This window comes from Candida albicans, chromosome 2, assembly GCF_000182965.3.
Source record: "Candida albicans SC5314 chromosome 2, complete sequence".
Classification (NCBI taxonomy): Eukaryota; Fungi; Ascomycota; class Pichiomycetes; order Serinales; family Debaryomycetaceae; genus Candida; species Candida albicans.
This window is the reverse complement of record NC_032090.1, coordinates 1490091-1508845: the sequence shown is the minus strand read 5'-3', so window position 1 is coordinate 1508845 and position 18755 is coordinate 1490091. Positions and strand designations below refer to the sequence as shown.

The window sequence follows — 18755 nt, the reverse complement described above, 5'->3', positions numbered from 1 at the left end:
AATAAACCTCCTCTCCTTGAACTTTCAGTTATTGCGGACAAAATGCAAAGCAACAAATCTTTAATCACATTTAGTTCTTTGGTTGTTCAGAAGAACCAGATGATTCACCACCGTCTTTGTACAAGTCTTTGAAAAGGTTGATGGCTTCGTTTTGTAATTCTTCAGTCTTTTGTTTCAATTCTTCTGGTGAAACTTCTTCACCGGCTTGTGCTTTCAAGACAATTTCTCTCAATTGTTGGATTTGATCTTGGACTTTTTGAACTGATTCACTAGACAATTTTTCTTTGTGTTCATTCAATGAGTTTTCGGTATCGTTACATAATTGATCGGCTCTGTTGGCAAATTCAATGGCTTCTCTTCTGGCTTTGTCTGATTCAGCGAATTTTTCAGCATCGTTAACCATTTTTTCAATTTCAGCATCGGACAAACCAGATGAACCAGCAACGGTAATAGAAGCATCTTTGTTGGTAGCCTTATCACGAGCAGAAACCTTAATAATACCATCAGTGTCAATGTCAAAAGTAACTTCAATTTGTGGAACACCTTTTGGAGCTGGTGGAATACCAGACAAAGTAAAGTTACCAATCAATTTGTTGTCTCTGGTTAATTCTCTTTCACCTTGGAACACTCTGATTTCGACAGAAGTTTGACCAGCAGCAGCAGTAGAGAAGATTTGAGATTTCTTGGCTGGAATAGTAGTGTTTCTAGAAATCAATCTGGCGAAAACACCACCCATGGTTTCAATACCCAAAGACAATGGGGTAACATCTAACAAAACAACATCTTTAACTTCACCAGCTAAAATACCACCTTGGATGGCAGCACCCATAGCAACAGCTTCATCAGGGTTGATACCTTTAGATGGTTCTTTACCAAAAATAGATTTGACAGTTTCAACAACCTTTGGCATTCTTGACATACCACCGACAAGGATAACTTCAGAAACATCGGAGGTGGATAAACCAGCATCCTTCAAAGCCTTTTTACATGGTTCGATGGTTTTCTTGATCAATGGTTCGACTAATTGTTCGAATTGAGCTCTTGAAATTTTTTGGTTAATGTGTTTTGGACCAGAAGCATCGGCAGTGATGAATGGCAAGTTGATCTCAGTTGAAACAGTAGAAGACAATTCAATCTTGGCTTTTTCAGCAGCTTCTCTGATTCTTTGAATGGCCATCTTGTCTTTTTCTAAATCGATACCAGATTCTTTCTTGAAGGCATCAACAATGTATCTGACCAAAGCAATATCGAAATCTTCACCACCCAAATGAGTGTCACCATTGGTAGATTTGACTTCGAAAACACCAGCTCCAATATCTAAGATAGAAACATCAAAAGTACCACCACCCAAATCAAAAACGGCGACAACTTCACCATCTTTCTTTTCCAAACCATAGGCTAAGGCAGCAGCTGTTGGTTCATTGATGACTCTCAAAACATTCAAACCAACAATTTTACCAGCATCCTTGGTGGCTTGTCTTTGAGCATCATTGAAATAGGCAGGACAAGTGACAACAGCACTGTTGACTTTTTTGCTCAAAGCAGCTTCAGCAGTTTCTTTCATCTTGTTCAAAATGAAACCACCAATTTGTTGTGGGGAATATTGTTCACCTCTAGCTTCTAACCAAGCATCACCATTACCGTGTTTGACGATCTTGTATGGAACTTGGTTAATATCTCTTTGGACTTCTGGGTCTTCGTAACGACGACCAATCAAACGTTTGGTGGCAAACAAAGTGTCACTTGGGTTGACAACAGCTTGACGTTTAGCAGGAATACCAACTAATCTTTCACCATCTTTAGTGAAAGCAACAATGGATGGAGTAGTTCTTCCACCTTCAGAGTTTTCTAAAATCTTTGGGGTCTTACCTTCCATCACAGCAACAGCTGAGTTGGTGGTACCTAAATCAATACCAATAACTGGACCGGTTGGAGCGGCAGCAGTGGATTGAGCACGAGTGAGTGCTTTAGGAAATTGACGACTAATATTCTTCAATGAATTTCTAGCAGATAACATTTTCTTGAATTAATGGCTTTCTTGTTCAAGTGAAAGAAATAAAAAATTATCTAAATTGTAAGAAAGATATATTTCGAAAAGAGAAAGTAAAAAAAAAAAAAAATCCCAATGGTTGAAGTTCGGGGCAGCAAAAGTGAAAATTTTTATATTCGTGAGAAGAAAAAAAATGATGGAACTTTATGGAAAAAAAAGTATTAGCATCGGTGCCAAGTTCATTAGACCTGGTGCATTTTACACGACCACTCTCAATTCCGATCCGTTTAAGCTGGACAGTCAAAATGAAAAAACAGTGTCACGTGCGTACAGAGTTGGGTTTTGACCATGCCATCAAATTCCGGAGTCATTAACCGAACTAATTTGCATTAATTAATACACATTTGATTAAAAACTATAACATACAAACAAACAATTTTAGTATAATACAGATGGATGGGACACGGTACAATAGAAGGTAATGGAACAAAAATTAGCAAGAAACAAGAATATGTTCAGAAAAGAAACTAATGGTTCTAGTGGCAAAAAAATAAGAAAGAAAGACAAAATAAAAAAATACCACGAAACAAACTAGAATCTTCTTTAAGATTGTAGATCCTCAGGTAAATGACCATTCATCAACCATGTCAATGACTTGTCTTTGCGGAAACTTTCAAGGTATTCAATAATTTCATCGGCATTTTTACCGTATTTTACCATACCTCTTTGAATGGCATCACACAACTTCTTTCTTCTTTGAAATCTTTTTGATTCTTTGGACCTTGAATCGCCTCTCCACTCGCTTTTTCCATACTTTTCGTCCAATTCGCATAATGGCTCTTGTCCTTTATAGCCTTTGAAAAACTCATCATATATTTCTCTTACATTTGTAGGATTATGCATAAACGTGATATGCACTTTTCGAACAGGCGAAGATTTCGCTCCTGCGGTCTCACCTTTCAGTCCTGTAATATCAGACTTTTTTCTGGATTGTTTCTTGGTTGGTTTACTCACTCTTTGCTGGGACAGAGATGCCATACCAAGTGGTTCATTTGATTGTGAATGAGCCTGTGCTTGTTGAACAGCAGCAGTTGCAACAGCCACCTGGTGTAAAGCTGGATCCATATTACTCTCTAATTGAGTGGAAATGTCCTGCAGCATGTGAGAAGGTCTTTGTGAATGTTGCTGCTGATGCTGGTTTTGGTGTTGGTGTAAATGTTGTTGTTGATGTTGTTGATGTGGCTGTTGGTGATGTTGAAGTGATTGTTGCTCATTTGGTTGACGAGGTTGCTGGCGATGCTGGGAGTTGAGTAATTGGTGTTGTTGTTGTTGTTGTTGTGATTGTCCAAGTGAATGATGAGATGTTAATTGATCCACTTGTCTTTGAAGATCTCCAACATCGACATCTTCTTGAAGTGCTTGTATTGTGTTTAAAACAGCCTCATCTTGTGACTTTTTCTCCAATAAATTACCAATTAAAGAGGTTACCTTTTCGATTTTTGAATTTTGATAATCAATGTATTGTTTCAATAAAACGATTTCTTGTTGTAAATCAACAATTTTATCATTGTCAATGTTCAACTGTGAGGTAACTTTATCAAGTTTACTATCAAAATATGCAATCGTATCTGTGTCCATGATGGAAAGTGGGACTAATTTCAAATAAGTTTTATACTAATTACAAGCTCGATAAACCAAGGGGGTCACTTATAGGTTTAAAGTAGATGTTGTTGTTGCAAAATGTCGGACGATGGTGTTTTGGGAAAAGATGTCTCGTTGTTGTTGTTGTGTAATGTCTTATTCGACAAACATTTTGTAAAAGGGAAAAAAATAAGAAGAGAATTTTTGAATGTGAGTCGATCGTAAGAAGAAGAAGAAGAGAGAGAGAGCGAGGGGAAAAGAAAAACTGTTGAATCTTCATTGAAGAATACACCAAGAAAAAAGACAAACAAAATCGTTTATATGCAGATCTATAAATTTTATATGGCAAACAAGTCTCCACAGAAAGCTTTAAACTGTATCAATGTCATTTTCATAGTCCTCCAAAACCTCATCATATTGAAACGCACTACTTGAATTTTCGTATTCTTGTATAATTTTCTGCAATTCTTCTGCGCTCACCTTCTTGGTTGAGTCTTTACCTTCCGTTTCCAGCTCTGGGTTGTTATTAATGTCATCACCACTACTGTCCTTATCGTTTCCACTATTACCCTCCTCGTTGAGTTCATGCTCTGTATCATGACTATACTCAGTCATATTCTCATCTTCGTTGCTGTCTTCATTGTAGGCGGCGTTTGAGGTACGATCGATCTCTTCGTTTTCACTAGTTTGAGCTTCATTTGAACAATTTTCGTCACTTGTTTCCTCTTCATCTTCTTCTTTATCATTATAAATATTATCAAAATTTTCAATTAGCTCTTTGCCTATCAATGCTATAATTGCAACAATCCTACCATCAGAACGTATATGGACAACTCTGCATCTTCCTTCCTCTCCAAAGGTTTTTAATGCTGCTTCTTGAAGTTGTTCCAAATTCAGCAGTCGCGGTAGGTATAATCCGACATTATTAGTGTACCGTTTTATCTGCTGTAGCATTCTTGTTATAGGAAATGGCTCCATTGAATTCAAGTCAAAAACCTTTCGATTATAACTTGTCCCACCCCAAGGAGGAGAACTGAAAACAAAATCAAATTGTAATGTTTCTTCATTTTCAGAACGACGAATACCCTCTGGAATCCATTCTGTATTAACGTTTCCATCCTTTAATTCGCTAACCTCGTTCCAATCAGCCTCAATCGTCCAAACATTATCTTGAACACCATAAACTTTGCAGTTGTTTTTTGTGCAGTATAGGTTTATGGGATTTATATCAAGGGCACCGATGTTGTCAAAAATTTTAGCAAATTGAATAGTATTTCCTCCCCCTCCACAACATAGATCCAACCCGGATGTGGCATTGGGCAACAAATCGCGGAATAAATTTGCAGTATATTTGGCGATGGATTCTGCTGTGACACTATACCATAATTCAGATGATAGGTATATTCCTTCATCAAATTTTTCAAATAGTGCATACCTTCGTTTCCAAAATTTCTTGACTGGTGCAGGAAGAGTATCAATTGTATGTGTCAATAGTTCACCTCGATACCGTTTGGGGTTCTCGTGAGACGTGTCAGATGGTGAAACAAATTGATTATAACTTAGAGGATCATAATCGTAAGGTAGTGGAGCAGGAAAGTCATCTCTTTCAACCTGAGGTGTTATTTGAGTGTCCTGTTCTATTCTATCTAGTTCTGAATCTCCAATATTCTGGTTTTTGGTTTTCTTCTTCCTGCTCTTCTTTTTCTTTTTACGTTTTTTGGTTATTTTATTTGCTTCGAGATTTATGGGAACCGACTGAGGTGATAATTCCCTTGCTGTCAATTTATCATCTGCACTATGCTCGTTATTGGCATCATACATCGATGGGGTTCAATAAATACGTTAAATGGGCAGGTTGTAAATGTTTCTAAAACCGTTGAAGAAGAACGACAACTGGGTTCCAAACACTACTGTTTTCTCATTCTCGTTCGAGAAGAGGTTGAAAAAAAAAAAATATGTCAGAATCTTGCAAGAACTAAAACACAATTTTATAATACAATTATAATAGAAGAAAAGATATATAAATCAAACTATAACATACACATAAAAACACAAACTACAAAGTCATCCTCTTTGTTTTACCTTGTTCGGTTAAATCTTCCAAATCTTATCACTTTCTAGGTAAAACTTGTTTTCAGAACTCATCACTTCAAATCCAGCACTCAACTCTTGCTCTGAGAAAATATCTTCTTGTTCCATCTGTTCATTGATAGCACGAGTAACGTCATGATAGTTTGCCGCAGCTTGATCATTGGCAAATAATGCAGAACGTGACACCTGGGCTAGTATTCTTTTGAAAATATTCAATCTCTCAATGCTGATTGCATTTGTGGCGGTAGATGATACAATGTTACTTGATGATCTCTCAGTCAATGGTTGCAAATATTGTTGTTGCTGTTGTTGCTGAGATGATGACAAATGGAATTGTTCTAATTCTTCACCAACTCCATCGTCATCTCCATCGTCCCGATGTCCAAGTGGCGGTTCGGGTGTTAGTGAAGGAGATGCTTGTTGCTGTTGTGGAGGCTGTGTTTGTGCTGTAGCTCTGGTTCTTCTAGTACTTTCTCTGGGCATTATTTCGTTATCGGAATTTTCCATTTCTGCATCAGACTCATCCTCTTCCTCCTCTTCTGAGTCCACTATACTTGTAGTTTTTTGTCTCTTTTTTGTCTTTTTGGCTACTTCCTTGAATAATGCATATCTCAATAGCTCCTCGGCAACTTTTGCATCTTTCACATCAACAGTTTTGGATAAACGGACTTTTGCATGAGCTGTTGCTAAACGAATCAAAGTTTCTAAAGTTCTAGCAGTTATTGGAGCTGTATTTCTTTGGTTGTTGCCTATCAAATCGTTTCTTAAGGAGGAATATGTAGTAACAATGTAGTCGGATGCACCCTTGGTCAACACTGGTTGCACTCTTTGCTTGGCGTACTGGACATATTTTTTCAAGAATGGAATCGAAAGTATATTATTTGACTTTTTGTTTTGAATACCAGCATGCAATAATGTGTTAAATTTTTCAAACATTGGCTGTTCTAATAATTCTTGTTCATTGGTTTCATCATCTCCGACAGCCAATGTAACTGCTGATTTTTCTCTGATTGGCTCTCCCTCCATCAATCCAGGAGGAACAAACCTGTGCATTCTTAAAACATGCTCAGAAATAACCCTGTCTCTTGTTGGGTTGACATCATCTGTAACAACAAAGAGCAAATCAAAACGAGACAATAATGAATCGGGCAAGGCAATATTTTTATGTGGATCTTTATGGACATCGTACTGTCCAAAAACCGGATTTGCGGCAGCAATAACAGAACAACGAGCATTCAATGAGGTGTGAATACCAGCTTTAGCAATAGTGACAGTTTGTTGTTCCATAACTTCGTGAATGGCCACTCGGTCGATATCTGACATTTTATCAAATTCATCAATACAAACAATACCTCTGTCAGCCAATACCATTGCACCAGCCTCCAATCTTCTTTCTCCTGTTTCCTTGTCGGTAGTAACAGCAGCTGTTAAACCTACACCTGACGATCCTCTACCAGTAGTGGCAATAGCTAATGAAGCAGTGTTCAACACAAACCGTAATACTTGAGATTTGGCAGTGGATGGGTCACCCACCATCAAAATGTTAATGTCACCTCTCAAATGTGTACCATTATCTAAATTTTTTTCAACACCTCCCATCATCATAAGTAAAACAGCTTTCTTAATATAGTCAAACCCATAAATTGAAGGGGCCAAAGAACGGGATAAAATATCAAAAATCTTTCTATCCTTTGCAAGTTTATTTATATTTCTAATATCTTGATCAGTTAACTTTTCTTGTGAAGCAACCCCTGTTGATCTGGCATGTAACAAGTAAACAGAATTACTTAAGATAACCGTTTTGAAAGAAGAACTATTGTTTGCAGCACCTCCTAAGGCACGATAAACACCAACAATTTGTACACGATCACCGGGTTTTGTCAAATCCACCAAATCATCATCCAAAATAACGTCAACCGATCTTGGCAATTGACCTGGAGGAGCTGTTTCAGGCATTTCTTGTACAGAGATCTTCTGGTAATCTCTGTATGTCGAATAACCATACTCTGTGGTTAATTTATTACCTTCCATATCTTCAGTTGGATATATAGCCGGAGTAGCAATTGCATCAAAGGATGTTGTTTGGTCTCGGTATTCACGTGCATAAAATCTACCAGTTTTTTCAGCATAATGAACCGATCTAATAACCTTTGGTCTAACTAATGAAGCTCTAGTCACAATACCTTCAATAGAAACCATTTTGGAAAGATAGCTGGAATCAATCGATCTAGGAGTGAGCGAATGTCCCCCAAATGCTCCCTTGAATGATAAATAGTATTGCTGGTTAGGGTCATAACTGTCATGTGGGAAACTTGGATCCTGTGGGTCGTAAATAGCTAAAACTGTGTCTCTCAAAGCTCTTTCACAAGCTGGTAAATAGTCAGCTGGCTGGTTGAGCAACCCCAACCAAAATTCTCTGTCAAACTCTCTTATTTCATCAATTGAAACACTCAATCTAAACTTACTCTTGATCAACATATCTTTGATAATAGATCTGTAATCTATACCTGTATTAGAATCAATTCTATCTAAAAACTCTTGAAATCTTCTGACTCTATCACCAAAGATGGCATCAAGTGGCTGATTAGTATCATCTTGATCAGCTGTAGGTGGTGGATTCAAAAATCGTTCATCCATTATTATTTAAAGTGTTTGAATAGTATAAAGAAAAGTAAACAAAAAGAAAAACGAAAAAAAAAAAAAGGAAGTTTGGGATTTAGAAAAATATTCGATATAGATATGGGAAGCTCTCATGTTCAGGAAAAGTAGAAAATTCTCTTTTTGCTTTTTTTTTTCTCATCCCAAGACGTGTCTCATTAGATTTCCCAAAAGAGACAAATTGAATGTACGTGTGTGTTTCTTGTCAATTATTGTGCACTACACTCCAGTCGTGTTGTTACCAATCATCTCTCTTGATTTCTTACGGTAATTAGTTCTAAGAATGTCAGACTTCTGGCATAAATACACTTCTACACACACTGCAAACTAAACTAAAGTCCACCCTTCTAACAACAGACTTTTGCTGTCACTATTTGAAGTATCAAGTACTTTGTCAAACTCTTCAAATTCTAAAGCTGAGTTTTTATCTTTGAATTTTCTATCGTACTCGCTTTGTAACAACGAATTATAGCTCCAATCTAAGAAATCCTCCATGTTGTAACTAGGCTTCCTAAAAGGTTCACCAAATATTTTAGCCAAAGTTGCAACGTTCGGGTGGTAATGTGTCATTAAGGTATCCAACTCCCATAGTGATGATTTGATGGCTTCAGTATGTAAAGGATTTTTTTCTTCACTGTTGAATGGATCTTGGTAACCAGATTCAGTATCTTCCTTGTGCAACATGATCATACATGTGGGGTGTCTTTTTAATAAATTGTATATAAATGGTATGATGATAACAACCCCTGAAGCACTTGCAGCCAACGATATTCTGGCTAATTTTTTAATAAACGACGCAACTAAATTGGCTGATAGGTGAGTTGAGCTCAAAAACAAATCACATAAACGGAAAAACCTTGAACGGTACTTTGTATATAAAAGCTCTGGCGTCAACAACGAATACAACTTGGAATAAAAGTCTGGGTACTCTAAATTATAATTTTTCATCAACTCGTACAATGAATTTAATGCTAGTATAGGAACAATCAAATCATCAGTAAGATCATAACAATCAGTCAAAAAATCCATCAATGATTGCGGTTGGGACATATATGGTATTATTCTCTTGTGTAATATCATCAATACCGACTTGTATTGTTCTTGTAACAAAGGATATGAAAGCATGGCAATTACTGATTTTTGAAATTGTGACTTGAACAAAGTATGCTTATACAACGAAGACGGTAATTTACCTTCCTTGTTGGGTGCAATCCAAAGTGGCTCTTCTTCTAATGTCTTTTCGTTGAATAACAAACCCTTTCGTAAAACAGTTAAAAAATTGGCAAAAATAAGTTGCAAATCTTTTTCAGACTTTTCTTGCTTCCATTCATTCAACACTTCTGACAAATTGTTGAAAAAATAGAATTGTAAATCCCAGTACTTTTGAAATTTATCAAGAAATTCTAAAACTATAAAATTATCGGTAGTCCCATCAAACAGAATTTCCCCATTTTTGCTATTCAAAATGCTCTCAGTTAATGACTTGTAAGATTGGGTAGGGAAAAATACCACTTGTGATGTTGACGACTTTCGTTGACTTTCTAATCTAATGAAATTCAAAATGATGTCAAGCAAATCCAACTGCAAGGAAGTCGAACCAGCCAATTTGTCTTCAATAAATCCATAGATAATGTCTTTGAAAGTTGTATATTTTTCCAGTAACCACTTAATAATCATTTTTTTATCCTCGGAAGCGGAAGATTTAGCACCGTTACCATTCGAGATTATTTCATCATTAATTTTATTAAAGTTTCTGTAAAGCAAAAGTGATAGTTTACGGGCCGTACTTTCAACATCAGGGTCTATACTTTCAATCAATTTTGTTTTTATCAATTTGAATTGTTCTAATAATGGAACCAAGTTGTTAAATTTAAGTGATTCGTCAATTTCTTTACTCAAGTTGGTTAGTTCCTCCAAAGACAATAAAGTATTGGGTTCTTTTTGGTGGATTGCAGTCTTCACTTTTTTATTCTTAGGTTCAACACCACCTTTTACTGATTTTCTTTTAGGAGCCATGATATTGTTTGATTTTAAATGAGCTAGAAGAAGGTTAGGGTTTTCCTACTGGATTGACTTCTGAAGAAAAAAAATCTACTTACACATCAAATTCTCAGATGAGATGCTCTTGGACATGCGCGCACGACTATTAGAGTGTATAAATAGAACTAGAAGAAGCCAGAAATTTTTTTTACAGTTTTTTTTCCCTTTTTCTTTTCTCTTCTTCGTATGACCTTCCAAGTTTTATACTTACATGATGAAATCTCGCGTTATATTCAACGATTCGGCCCTTCTGTTGACTGGTTTTCTTTTATGAGAAGTTGAGTCTTTTTCGGAGGATTCCTTTTTGTAAGTTCATGGGGAAACTGGTTAGTAGAAAATGACTTGACCGTCAGGGTAATGAAGTTGATGAAGGTGTCTGGCGCAACCATTATCTTGTTACATATATTTCAGACGCTATAGAGAACTTCTGACCTAGTTTATTCTTGTTAAGGTTATACCACCGTTATATTACATATGACTTAAATGTGTTTATTAGATGTTACCTAAACGTCCGCAGTAAGTAAATTGAATTTTATTTTCTCTTTGCTAGCTCAAAAGACGTATCCTATTATTCTGTATACTATGCGTTCGGGAGTTATGTTGATAATGTTTGACTAGCTACCAAGCATAATGGGGTCTTGAAAGTTTATCATTTTCTATTCTCTATCTGTTCAATTTTTTTTTGGGTGAAATTTCCTTCCAAATCTGCCCAAATTTTTCAGCCAGTTTAAACTATGGCAATAGCTCTTACAACAATAATATATCAATTCTTTATATTTCCCTTTATAAAATAGTTACACATACCATACTTAACGACACATGACGATACTCAACCTACCAAAACGAACACCAACCAATGTAATGCTGACACAAATTCTCAACACTGGTGGCTTGTTGAATCAATTTATCGACTTGAGTAGGCACATCTAATCCTCTCAACCGTTTGATATCGTTACCAGTTAACTTATCGGTAATACGTTTCAACACTAATGCAGCTCTAGCGTTTCTTATTTCCAATTCATTTTGCTTTTGCAATCTTACAGCTTCTTTTTCGTCAATCTGTCCTCTGCGTAATAATTCTGCAGTGTTGACTTGTGGAACACGTATACCCGTTGATTCAGCCAACGCCTTTGTTGGGAAATCAAACCCCCAATTTATCAAGGGATCGTAAGCAAAGGCCTCTAATATTGCCATTAAAGACTCTTTATTATCACGCAACACCCTCATAACATGTTCACATGTGATTCTGAACGAGCCCTCTATTCCACTAACTTCCATGGCATAATTAAGCATTCTCGTCAATCTAAACGGAACTCTCTCTGGATACTTCTCACGTAATATTGCTGCTTCAAAACAGTCTCCGAAATCAATATGGATGACTTTCCCAGTAATACGGTCCAACATCAAATTTGATGGGTGCCTATCCCCCAAACCTAATATATACCCAACCATAGACATTACAGCTAATGATCTCGTGTATGTTGTTCTACGGTCCAACCACGCCTCGGATGATTTAGATTTGAGCCATAACACTTTGTACAAATCCTGTCCCTTACAATTATCCATTGCACTTGTGAACACTTCAACTTTTTGCAATAATGTCAAGAAATCATAATCAGGTGCCATTTGCAACAAAAGCCTGTGTTCAATATTCAACATTATACTTCTTGATTCGCGATAGCCTTTGATCAATACATGGAAAGTGTCACTATTTGGAACCCAACCAAGCAATCCCACTTTTGGTGATAATGGAATAGCAGGATATTGTTGTATATCCAAATGTCTCTTGAAACATTCCGGATCATTTACCAACAACGTATTAACCAAACCAAACAATTGCATCACTAAGTTATCTTGTCTGATATCTTCATGTCCTTTCAACGCATATTGGTAGTCTTTACCATCACTTCCTCTGCACGATAATTTTCTCGGTCTTTGTTTAGATGAAATAATCGAAAAAGTAGGATCAAATTTGATTATTCTGATCACAGGTTTGCCTGCTTGGTAAGTACCTGGTACAGCCAATTCCAAATCTTGAGCATGCTTTAAGTCCGGAGATACATACTGCAACTCAAGACTAGCTAACAGCTGCACCTGTTTGCTTACTCTTCTAAAGACATTGTAGTATATATCCCATGCTTGATTCAAATTGGTTATGTCTTTAGTTCTTCTAAAGTTGAGCACCCACTCGTATGCATCTGTCAACTCCCTGCCAAAAGCATTTGCAAAGGCTTGTTCCCTCATCGTTTCTGGTCCCTTTTGCAACATTTGATGTAATGGTTCCAATGTTTCAAACATCTTTTCTGTGTTGTGTTCACCAAAGAAAAACCTGCTAGCATCTTCCAAAGCATCGTGCCATTGTTCGTGCCATAAAACTGCAACTCGGATGAGTTCTCGACTCACTAATTCTGCTTGATCCACCAAGCTAGGAGAATGTACTCGCATTTTTTCAATAATGGATTGAGCTGCCTTTTTACGGCTCGTTGATTCGGAAGTAATAGCAACTGTCAAAGGATAAACCAATGCTTGTGGGTGAGCTTTGCCCAAATCAGTCAATAACGCAAATAAGGAGCGACTCACTATTTCATTAGGTTGGTGAATTCGAGAAATCAATTGTGGCACTACTTCCAACCAGTTATCAATTTTTACCATATTGAACCCTTCTGTCATGGCCTTGGCTGCCTCAGGAATTCCACCAAACTTGAACCACAATGTAAGTAATCTTAACATATCCTGAAGAGAGTTTGAATTGGATAAAGCAATAGAATGAAAGAATCCTTTGATAGATGGTATGACATGTCTTTGAACAGCTTCGATTGGTATAATATTAGCTTGTTGTTGCTGCTGCTGCTGCTGCTGTTGTTGTTGTTTCTGCTGCTCAGCTCTTTTCAATTCCGAATGGCCATCCTCCGTAGATCCATTGCGCTCGTCCTGTAAAATCTCTATCTTATTATTGGCAGATGTGTTTTGACTAGTGTACAATGATATAACCTCAAAGTTTGCCAATGCCCAATTATGCCAAGCCTTATACCACTTATTGTCAAAATGGGTGGCCAACAAATATGCACCCAAAATAATCTCTGAAGTCTCTGATCTCCAATTGCTATTCAATGCAATCTGCCATTCACCTTGCTTCAAGAAACACCTTGCCAACAATTTAGTGTATTCTTCAACATGTTTTGGGATACCAGGACCCTCCGATGGTAACGGTTGAGTAATTAAATCATTTGGATTCAACCCTAGATCTTGGGACATTCTAGTAGTGAAATCTACTAAATGACGTAAAGCTTCTGGCCTCTGGCCCTTGGCCCACATATACTTCAATTGGGCGTAAACGACTTGAGGGGGAGCTCTTGATGGATTTTCTGGAGATCCTTCTTCCAACAACAAATTCAAGGATTTCTCTGCTAAATTCAATCTTCCTGACTTTCTGCACAAATTAGCAAATTTAATCCACATATCCATATCTTGTTTTGGTTTGATCACCAACGCTCTGACCTTCAACATTCTTTGCCATATATCTACGTTTCGTTGGCATCCCAATAATCTTGTATTCCAAGTCTTGCGCATCACAGCTCGCTTTTCAGATCCCAGCGGCAAACATTTGTATTTGATAATTTCCTCCAACTCTGCAAGCATTTGAACACGGACAACAACTCCATAAGCTCTGTTGTAACTTTCACTCACCAAAGCAGTGATTTCTGTCACAAGCAAATCTCTTGCTTTCAAAATGTGCACCGAAGCATCGTCAAAGTTATTTCTGTGAAGACTTAAGATAGCATTGAAAAACGCTTTATCGGGTGATTCAGCCTTCATGACTTTAATACATGCATCCATTCTGTCCCATTGACTCAAACCCCAAGCAGCTGCAGCTGCAAGCGGTGCAACACTTCTTTTGATTTCGCTAGATGAATTATCCCATTTGCTTCGAGCTAGTTCGGATAGTTGCTCCCACTCACCTAAAGCATGTAGACACCTCATTTTACCAATAGTAATCTCCATATTCTCGGGTTCAATTTTTTCTCTTTCATTGTATGCTTTCAAAGCATCGTCCCAACGTTGCAATTTTTCATACCAAGTTTCCTTCAATTGCAAATCATGGTGCAACTGAGCATGTTTCAAAATACCTATGGCAGCATCCGATTGTTGCAATTGATTATTAATACTGATCAATGACTCGATTGTAGGCGTTGTGGGTTGATCATAAAACTCCAACTCCTTATAATGCAATGCCTTGGCAAACGCATGGGCACGTTGTGCATATTGCCCCAATGTAGAAATTGACATCGGAAGTGGTTTATCATCATGCTCCATAAACTCAGCAAGATTCAATATAGTTTGATGTATTTCCGGAGGATTACTTGGTGATGAAAGTGCAATACAAAATGATTCCACTAATTCTTCCTTGTGCTGAGAATATAACTCACTCCAGCAACTAGCAAAACTAGCATTAAAAAGGTCTTTTGCAAGTGGGTAATAATCCGATGCCAACCCGGCACAAGCTCTGATAGCATGAGAAGGACTTTGAAGCAAGAGTTCCTTACTCAATCTACCAATCCACTCTTGCCAATCTTCCTTAGTTCTTCGTTGACTTGCATCCCAGGCTGCCTTTAAAGATGCTTGATTTACAGGTAATTTTTTAGATGGCATATCCGTATCAGCAATATCATAAAGACTATAGTCATAATCTTTGTAAATATCCAAGTGTAGTGGTAACGGGTCTCCACCAATCAATTTTCCAACCAATTGCTCAAACTTAATTGCGTGTATGTTTTTTTGCAACAAAGTCTTTTTGATCACGGGGATAAAAACAGTAAACTCAGGACCCAACTGAACCAACATGTACGTCAAAGTATTTATACATGACTCACGAAGGTCAATGTTCCCTTGACCAAGAATTCTTAAAATTGGATGGATTATTCTGGATGCCATATCATTCAACATAATATTTTTCGAGAGTCTTCCTATAGTCTCGATTGCTGCTCTACGCAATTCAACGGGTCCTGTTTCAAATAACTTAACGATATGTGGCACAATTATATCCACAAATTCTTCAATGTTACTGCCAAAAACAACAAAGCTTTTCAAAACATGCAATGACGGTGAGCGTTTTGCAGATTTATCTTCTTCAAAAACCCCAATCATTAGTGTCAAGACTTCGGGTAAATACATTTTAAATTCCCCATCCAAAGCGCGTGACACAGATTGAATCACATTAATTATTGTCACTTGAATATTCAACTGAGAACCAGCGTTAAAGAACTCCTTAATGACTTTGAAAATATCATCTAAAAATGGCCGAATATGCTGTTTGACAATCAAAACAATATCTCCTAGCTGTTGAAAATAAAATTTTAACATTGATAGTTGACAAGTATGCATGACATTAATAATCCCTGGAATGATTTGCGGCAAGAATGCTACACATCTCAAGCCCAATGTTTGAAAAATGTACATTACAGCCTGAATAACCTTTGTGTGGTGGATACTTAAGGAAGGATCTTTTAAAATTTTCATCAAGTTGGTGATTGCCACTTTAGGGTAGTACTCTTCGTTGGAAGGTGACATTCCTTGCATTAACAACGCGACATCCACAGGGGGCGCATTTTGCTCAACTGGTATATTCTTTGAGTTTTGTTCGACTTCCCTATGTTTGTAAGGATCAAGAGCCCCTAAAATGCCTAACAATCGGACTGTTTCTCTTTTGATATCTGGAGACGTTTCCAGTTTTAGGATTGCTACTAACATCCCTAACAACTGAGGATAATCAAGTAAAGGTTGAATGACGTATCCTGAGGAAAATGCTAGTTGGCCCAAGGTTCTCAAGGCCGCATCCCGTTTATAAGATGAGCTCTGATCTTGAAAAGTATCTAGGATCAACGGCATCAAGTCCGGGATAAATGGTTTGAGATCTTCACCTCCGACAACCGACAACTCTCCCAAACATTTTATTGCACTAGAAGCCACAGAAGAGCTCAAATCCTTAGCCTTGGGAAGCAAAGCATCAACTATAGGCTTCACATAAGGTCTAGTTAATTCCTTCGAGTTGCTAATAAGTAAAGACAACAAAATGGCGCTTTCCTCCTTTTTTCTACTGGTGGTAGAATACTCCAATTTGGATAATAGTTGAATAAGGGTCTTTCTTAAGGATGGAACAATATATGCTGGATTAATGCACGATAATCTCCCCAATATCTGTATAGCCACTTTTCTAACACCAAAAACTTCATCATTCAACGCAATGAACAATAACCTTACATTGTTTGCTTGTGATAATTGTGGATCAAAGTTTCCAGCCTTTATCAAGCAATTCAAACCTGCTAATCTGATTTCAGGAGCCGGGTCTGTAATGGAAATTGACACCAATTTGCCCAAAACTTCATTCACAGTATTCAACGCATTTACGCTGACTTGTTGACATATTGGATCTTTAACAAATATTTGACACGACGTAACAGTTGCAGTAAGACGCACTTTGGCATTATTATGTTCAAGGTATGTGATAGTGCAGTACCTGACAAACTCATTTAACTGATAATTTTCAAATTTAAAAAATGCCAACATTTCTAATGCTTGAATCAATATCTTACTATCAAGTTTTTCATACCTCTCCTGATTCATCAAAATAGTGTTGATACTCATCCCCGTGTCTCTAGATATCATAATTAATCGGCAATCCCTGGCAAGCGAGGCATTTACCTTTATGGTTCCAAATGGTGATCCCGGTGGTTGGAATCCCTTGCCTGATAAAACTAAGCTAAGCAAATTTAATAGTTTTTCGTTGATCAAGTTTGTTAAAGTTGGTATATTTTCTATCAAAACTTGGAGTACATCTTGCATGTGCTTTGATAATGAACAGTTTGCGAACATCATATCCAATATATCTCTTTGCAAGTGTTTTGTCAAAGCAGGCCCTACTGCTATGGATAATTTACTGATACAATCAAATATAGCAGGTTCAGTCTCCTTTCTGCTCGCTGTGTACTTAGAGCCGGACGCTAAAGATGCAATGTTAGTCGTACTGATGTTTGGAGATTCATTCGATGCCGCTTTGGCCAAAATCAGCTGTACCCCTGCATTAGAGGTATACGATAATCCCTCTCTAATATTATCCAATATTGCATCTAAATAAGTCGCCATCTGATTGCCAACCTCCAAAGCGATCAACCCTATGCTTTTAAATATGGCACTCTTATCGGTATTTGCAGTCTCGTTATTCTGGGACTTGTATTTCTTCAACTGTGACAAATAATAGTATAATGTTCTGTGCAAGTACTTTTCAACAAACAATTCTGTATTCACCTTGCACAACAAAGGAAATATGTTCGTTAATTCCTGTCTTATGATGGCAACTTTGTGGTTTTTGTACAAATATGTATTTTCATAAATCTGTTCAAATCGCGATACAATAAATGGGTCTTTATAATACTTAAGTAACTCACGGTACGTCAATAAGGATCCATGTATGTTTTCAGTAGATTGTCCGCTAAATGTAATGTTGTATGAAGAGTTCGAATCAGCTCCATCGGCGGCGTCATTCTCATTAAGTAACTTTGATGCCAGCTCAATCATTCGTTTAATCCAAAATGAACGTGCATTGACGTCTCGATCATAAATTATATGCATACATTTTTCAAGCGCTATGGCGGCATCCTCACGAACAATCAACTTATGGTCTCTCAAGGGTGTCCACAAATTCTCCAAGACTTGATTAATCAAGGGATACAATAAAGTAGATGCATTATCCGCAAGAGATGTAATAATCAATATGGCTGCATGTCTTCTATTCTCGTGTTGTTTGCTATCGCTTTGAAGCCATTCAATAGCTCTTTTGGCCTCAAAATCAACAAAATCACCAGTGAGATTTCCACCTAACGTGGCTAACTTACCCAAAGTACGAATAGCTTGTTTCATAATGACCAAGTCATTAGACAATATCAAAGAACCAAGATAATTTGAAAATCTTGCTGTTTTCCCTGCATTTTCTTTTCCCACTCCAGAATCAAATTCAATCAATGCATTTAAGGCAGCTATACCACCTAATATCTCAGAGGTTTTTTCACCATGTAATAAGTCAAATATTGTCTTGTTGATGTCGTTGTTATATCTGTTAAATTGTTCTGAGGACAAATCTCGTGCAATTGAAGATAGGTAGTTGTGTAGTTCTTCTGCGTATTTTGATCTCTCTTCTTCCGACGTCGAAGTAAGTCCTTTGAAAATCTCTGTTAGAGCAACACCATCAACCACTTGTAGTTGTGCTGATGTAGATGCTGATGCTGACATTGATTAATGATTTGTTTTTCTTCGTTAATGTTACTATCAAAGTTAGAAATAT

At 37.2% G+C, this 18755-nt stretch overlaps 6 protein-coding genes across 6 annotated transcripts; all 6 read right to left on the bottom strand. All coding sequences in view use genetic code 12, as the record gives it.

Annotated features, from left to right (window-relative positions):
- Positions 1 to 70: 70 nt before the first annotated feature.
- SSC1 (Hsp70 family ATPase) lies at positions 71 to 2017 on the bottom strand (the record flags this gene model as incomplete). Its single annotated transcript, XM_708060.2, has 1 exon — positions 71 to 2017. One exon carries the CDS (start codon positions 2015 to 2017, stop codon positions 71 to 73), a length of 1947 nt encoding a protein of 648 aa, XP_713153.1.
- A 576-nt stretch (positions 2018 to 2593) lies between these two features.
- Positions 2594 to 3628, bottom strand: CAALFM_C207370WA (uncharacterized protein; the record flags this gene model as incomplete). The annotated part of the gene is made up of 1 exon (XM_708061.1): positions 2594 to 3628. The coding sequence occupies one exon, from the start codon at positions 3626 to 3628 to the stop codon at positions 2594 to 2596; it is 1035 nt and encodes a 344-aa protein (XP_713154.1).
- Positions 3629 to 4000: 372 nt separating this feature from the next.
- Positions 4001 to 5452, bottom strand: CAALFM_C207360WA (RNA methyltransferase; the record flags this gene model as incomplete). Its single annotated transcript, XM_708064.1, has 1 exon — positions 4001 to 5452. One exon carries the CDS (start codon positions 5450 to 5452, stop codon positions 4001 to 4003), a length of 1452 nt encoding a protein of 483 aa, XP_713157.1.
- Positions 5453 to 5722: 270 nt separating this feature from the next.
- MCM3 (MCM DNA helicase complex subunit) lies at positions 5723 to 8359 on the bottom strand (the record flags this gene model as incomplete). The annotated part of the gene is made up of 1 exon (XM_708065.2): positions 5723 to 8359. One exon carries the CDS (start codon positions 8357 to 8359, stop codon positions 5723 to 5725), a length of 2637 nt encoding a protein of 878 aa, XP_713158.2.
- A 348-nt stretch (positions 8360 to 8707) lies between these two features.
- On the bottom strand, positions 8708 to 10396 carry NOC4 (ribosome biosynthesis protein; the record flags this gene model as incomplete). The annotated part of the gene is made up of 1 exon (XM_708066.2): positions 8708 to 10396. The coding sequence occupies one exon, from the start codon at positions 10394 to 10396 to the stop codon at positions 8708 to 8710; it is 1689 nt and encodes a 562-aa protein (XP_713159.2).
- Positions 10397 to 11254: 858 nt separating this feature from the next.
- Positions 11255 to 18703, bottom strand: TOR1 (phosphatidylinositol kinase-related protein kinase; the record flags this gene model as incomplete). The annotated part of the gene is made up of 1 exon (XM_709786.2): positions 11255 to 18703. The coding sequence occupies one exon, from the start codon at positions 18701 to 18703 to the stop codon at positions 11255 to 11257; it is 7449 nt and encodes a 2482-aa protein (XP_714879.2).
- Positions 18704 to 18755: the final 52 nt, after the last annotated feature.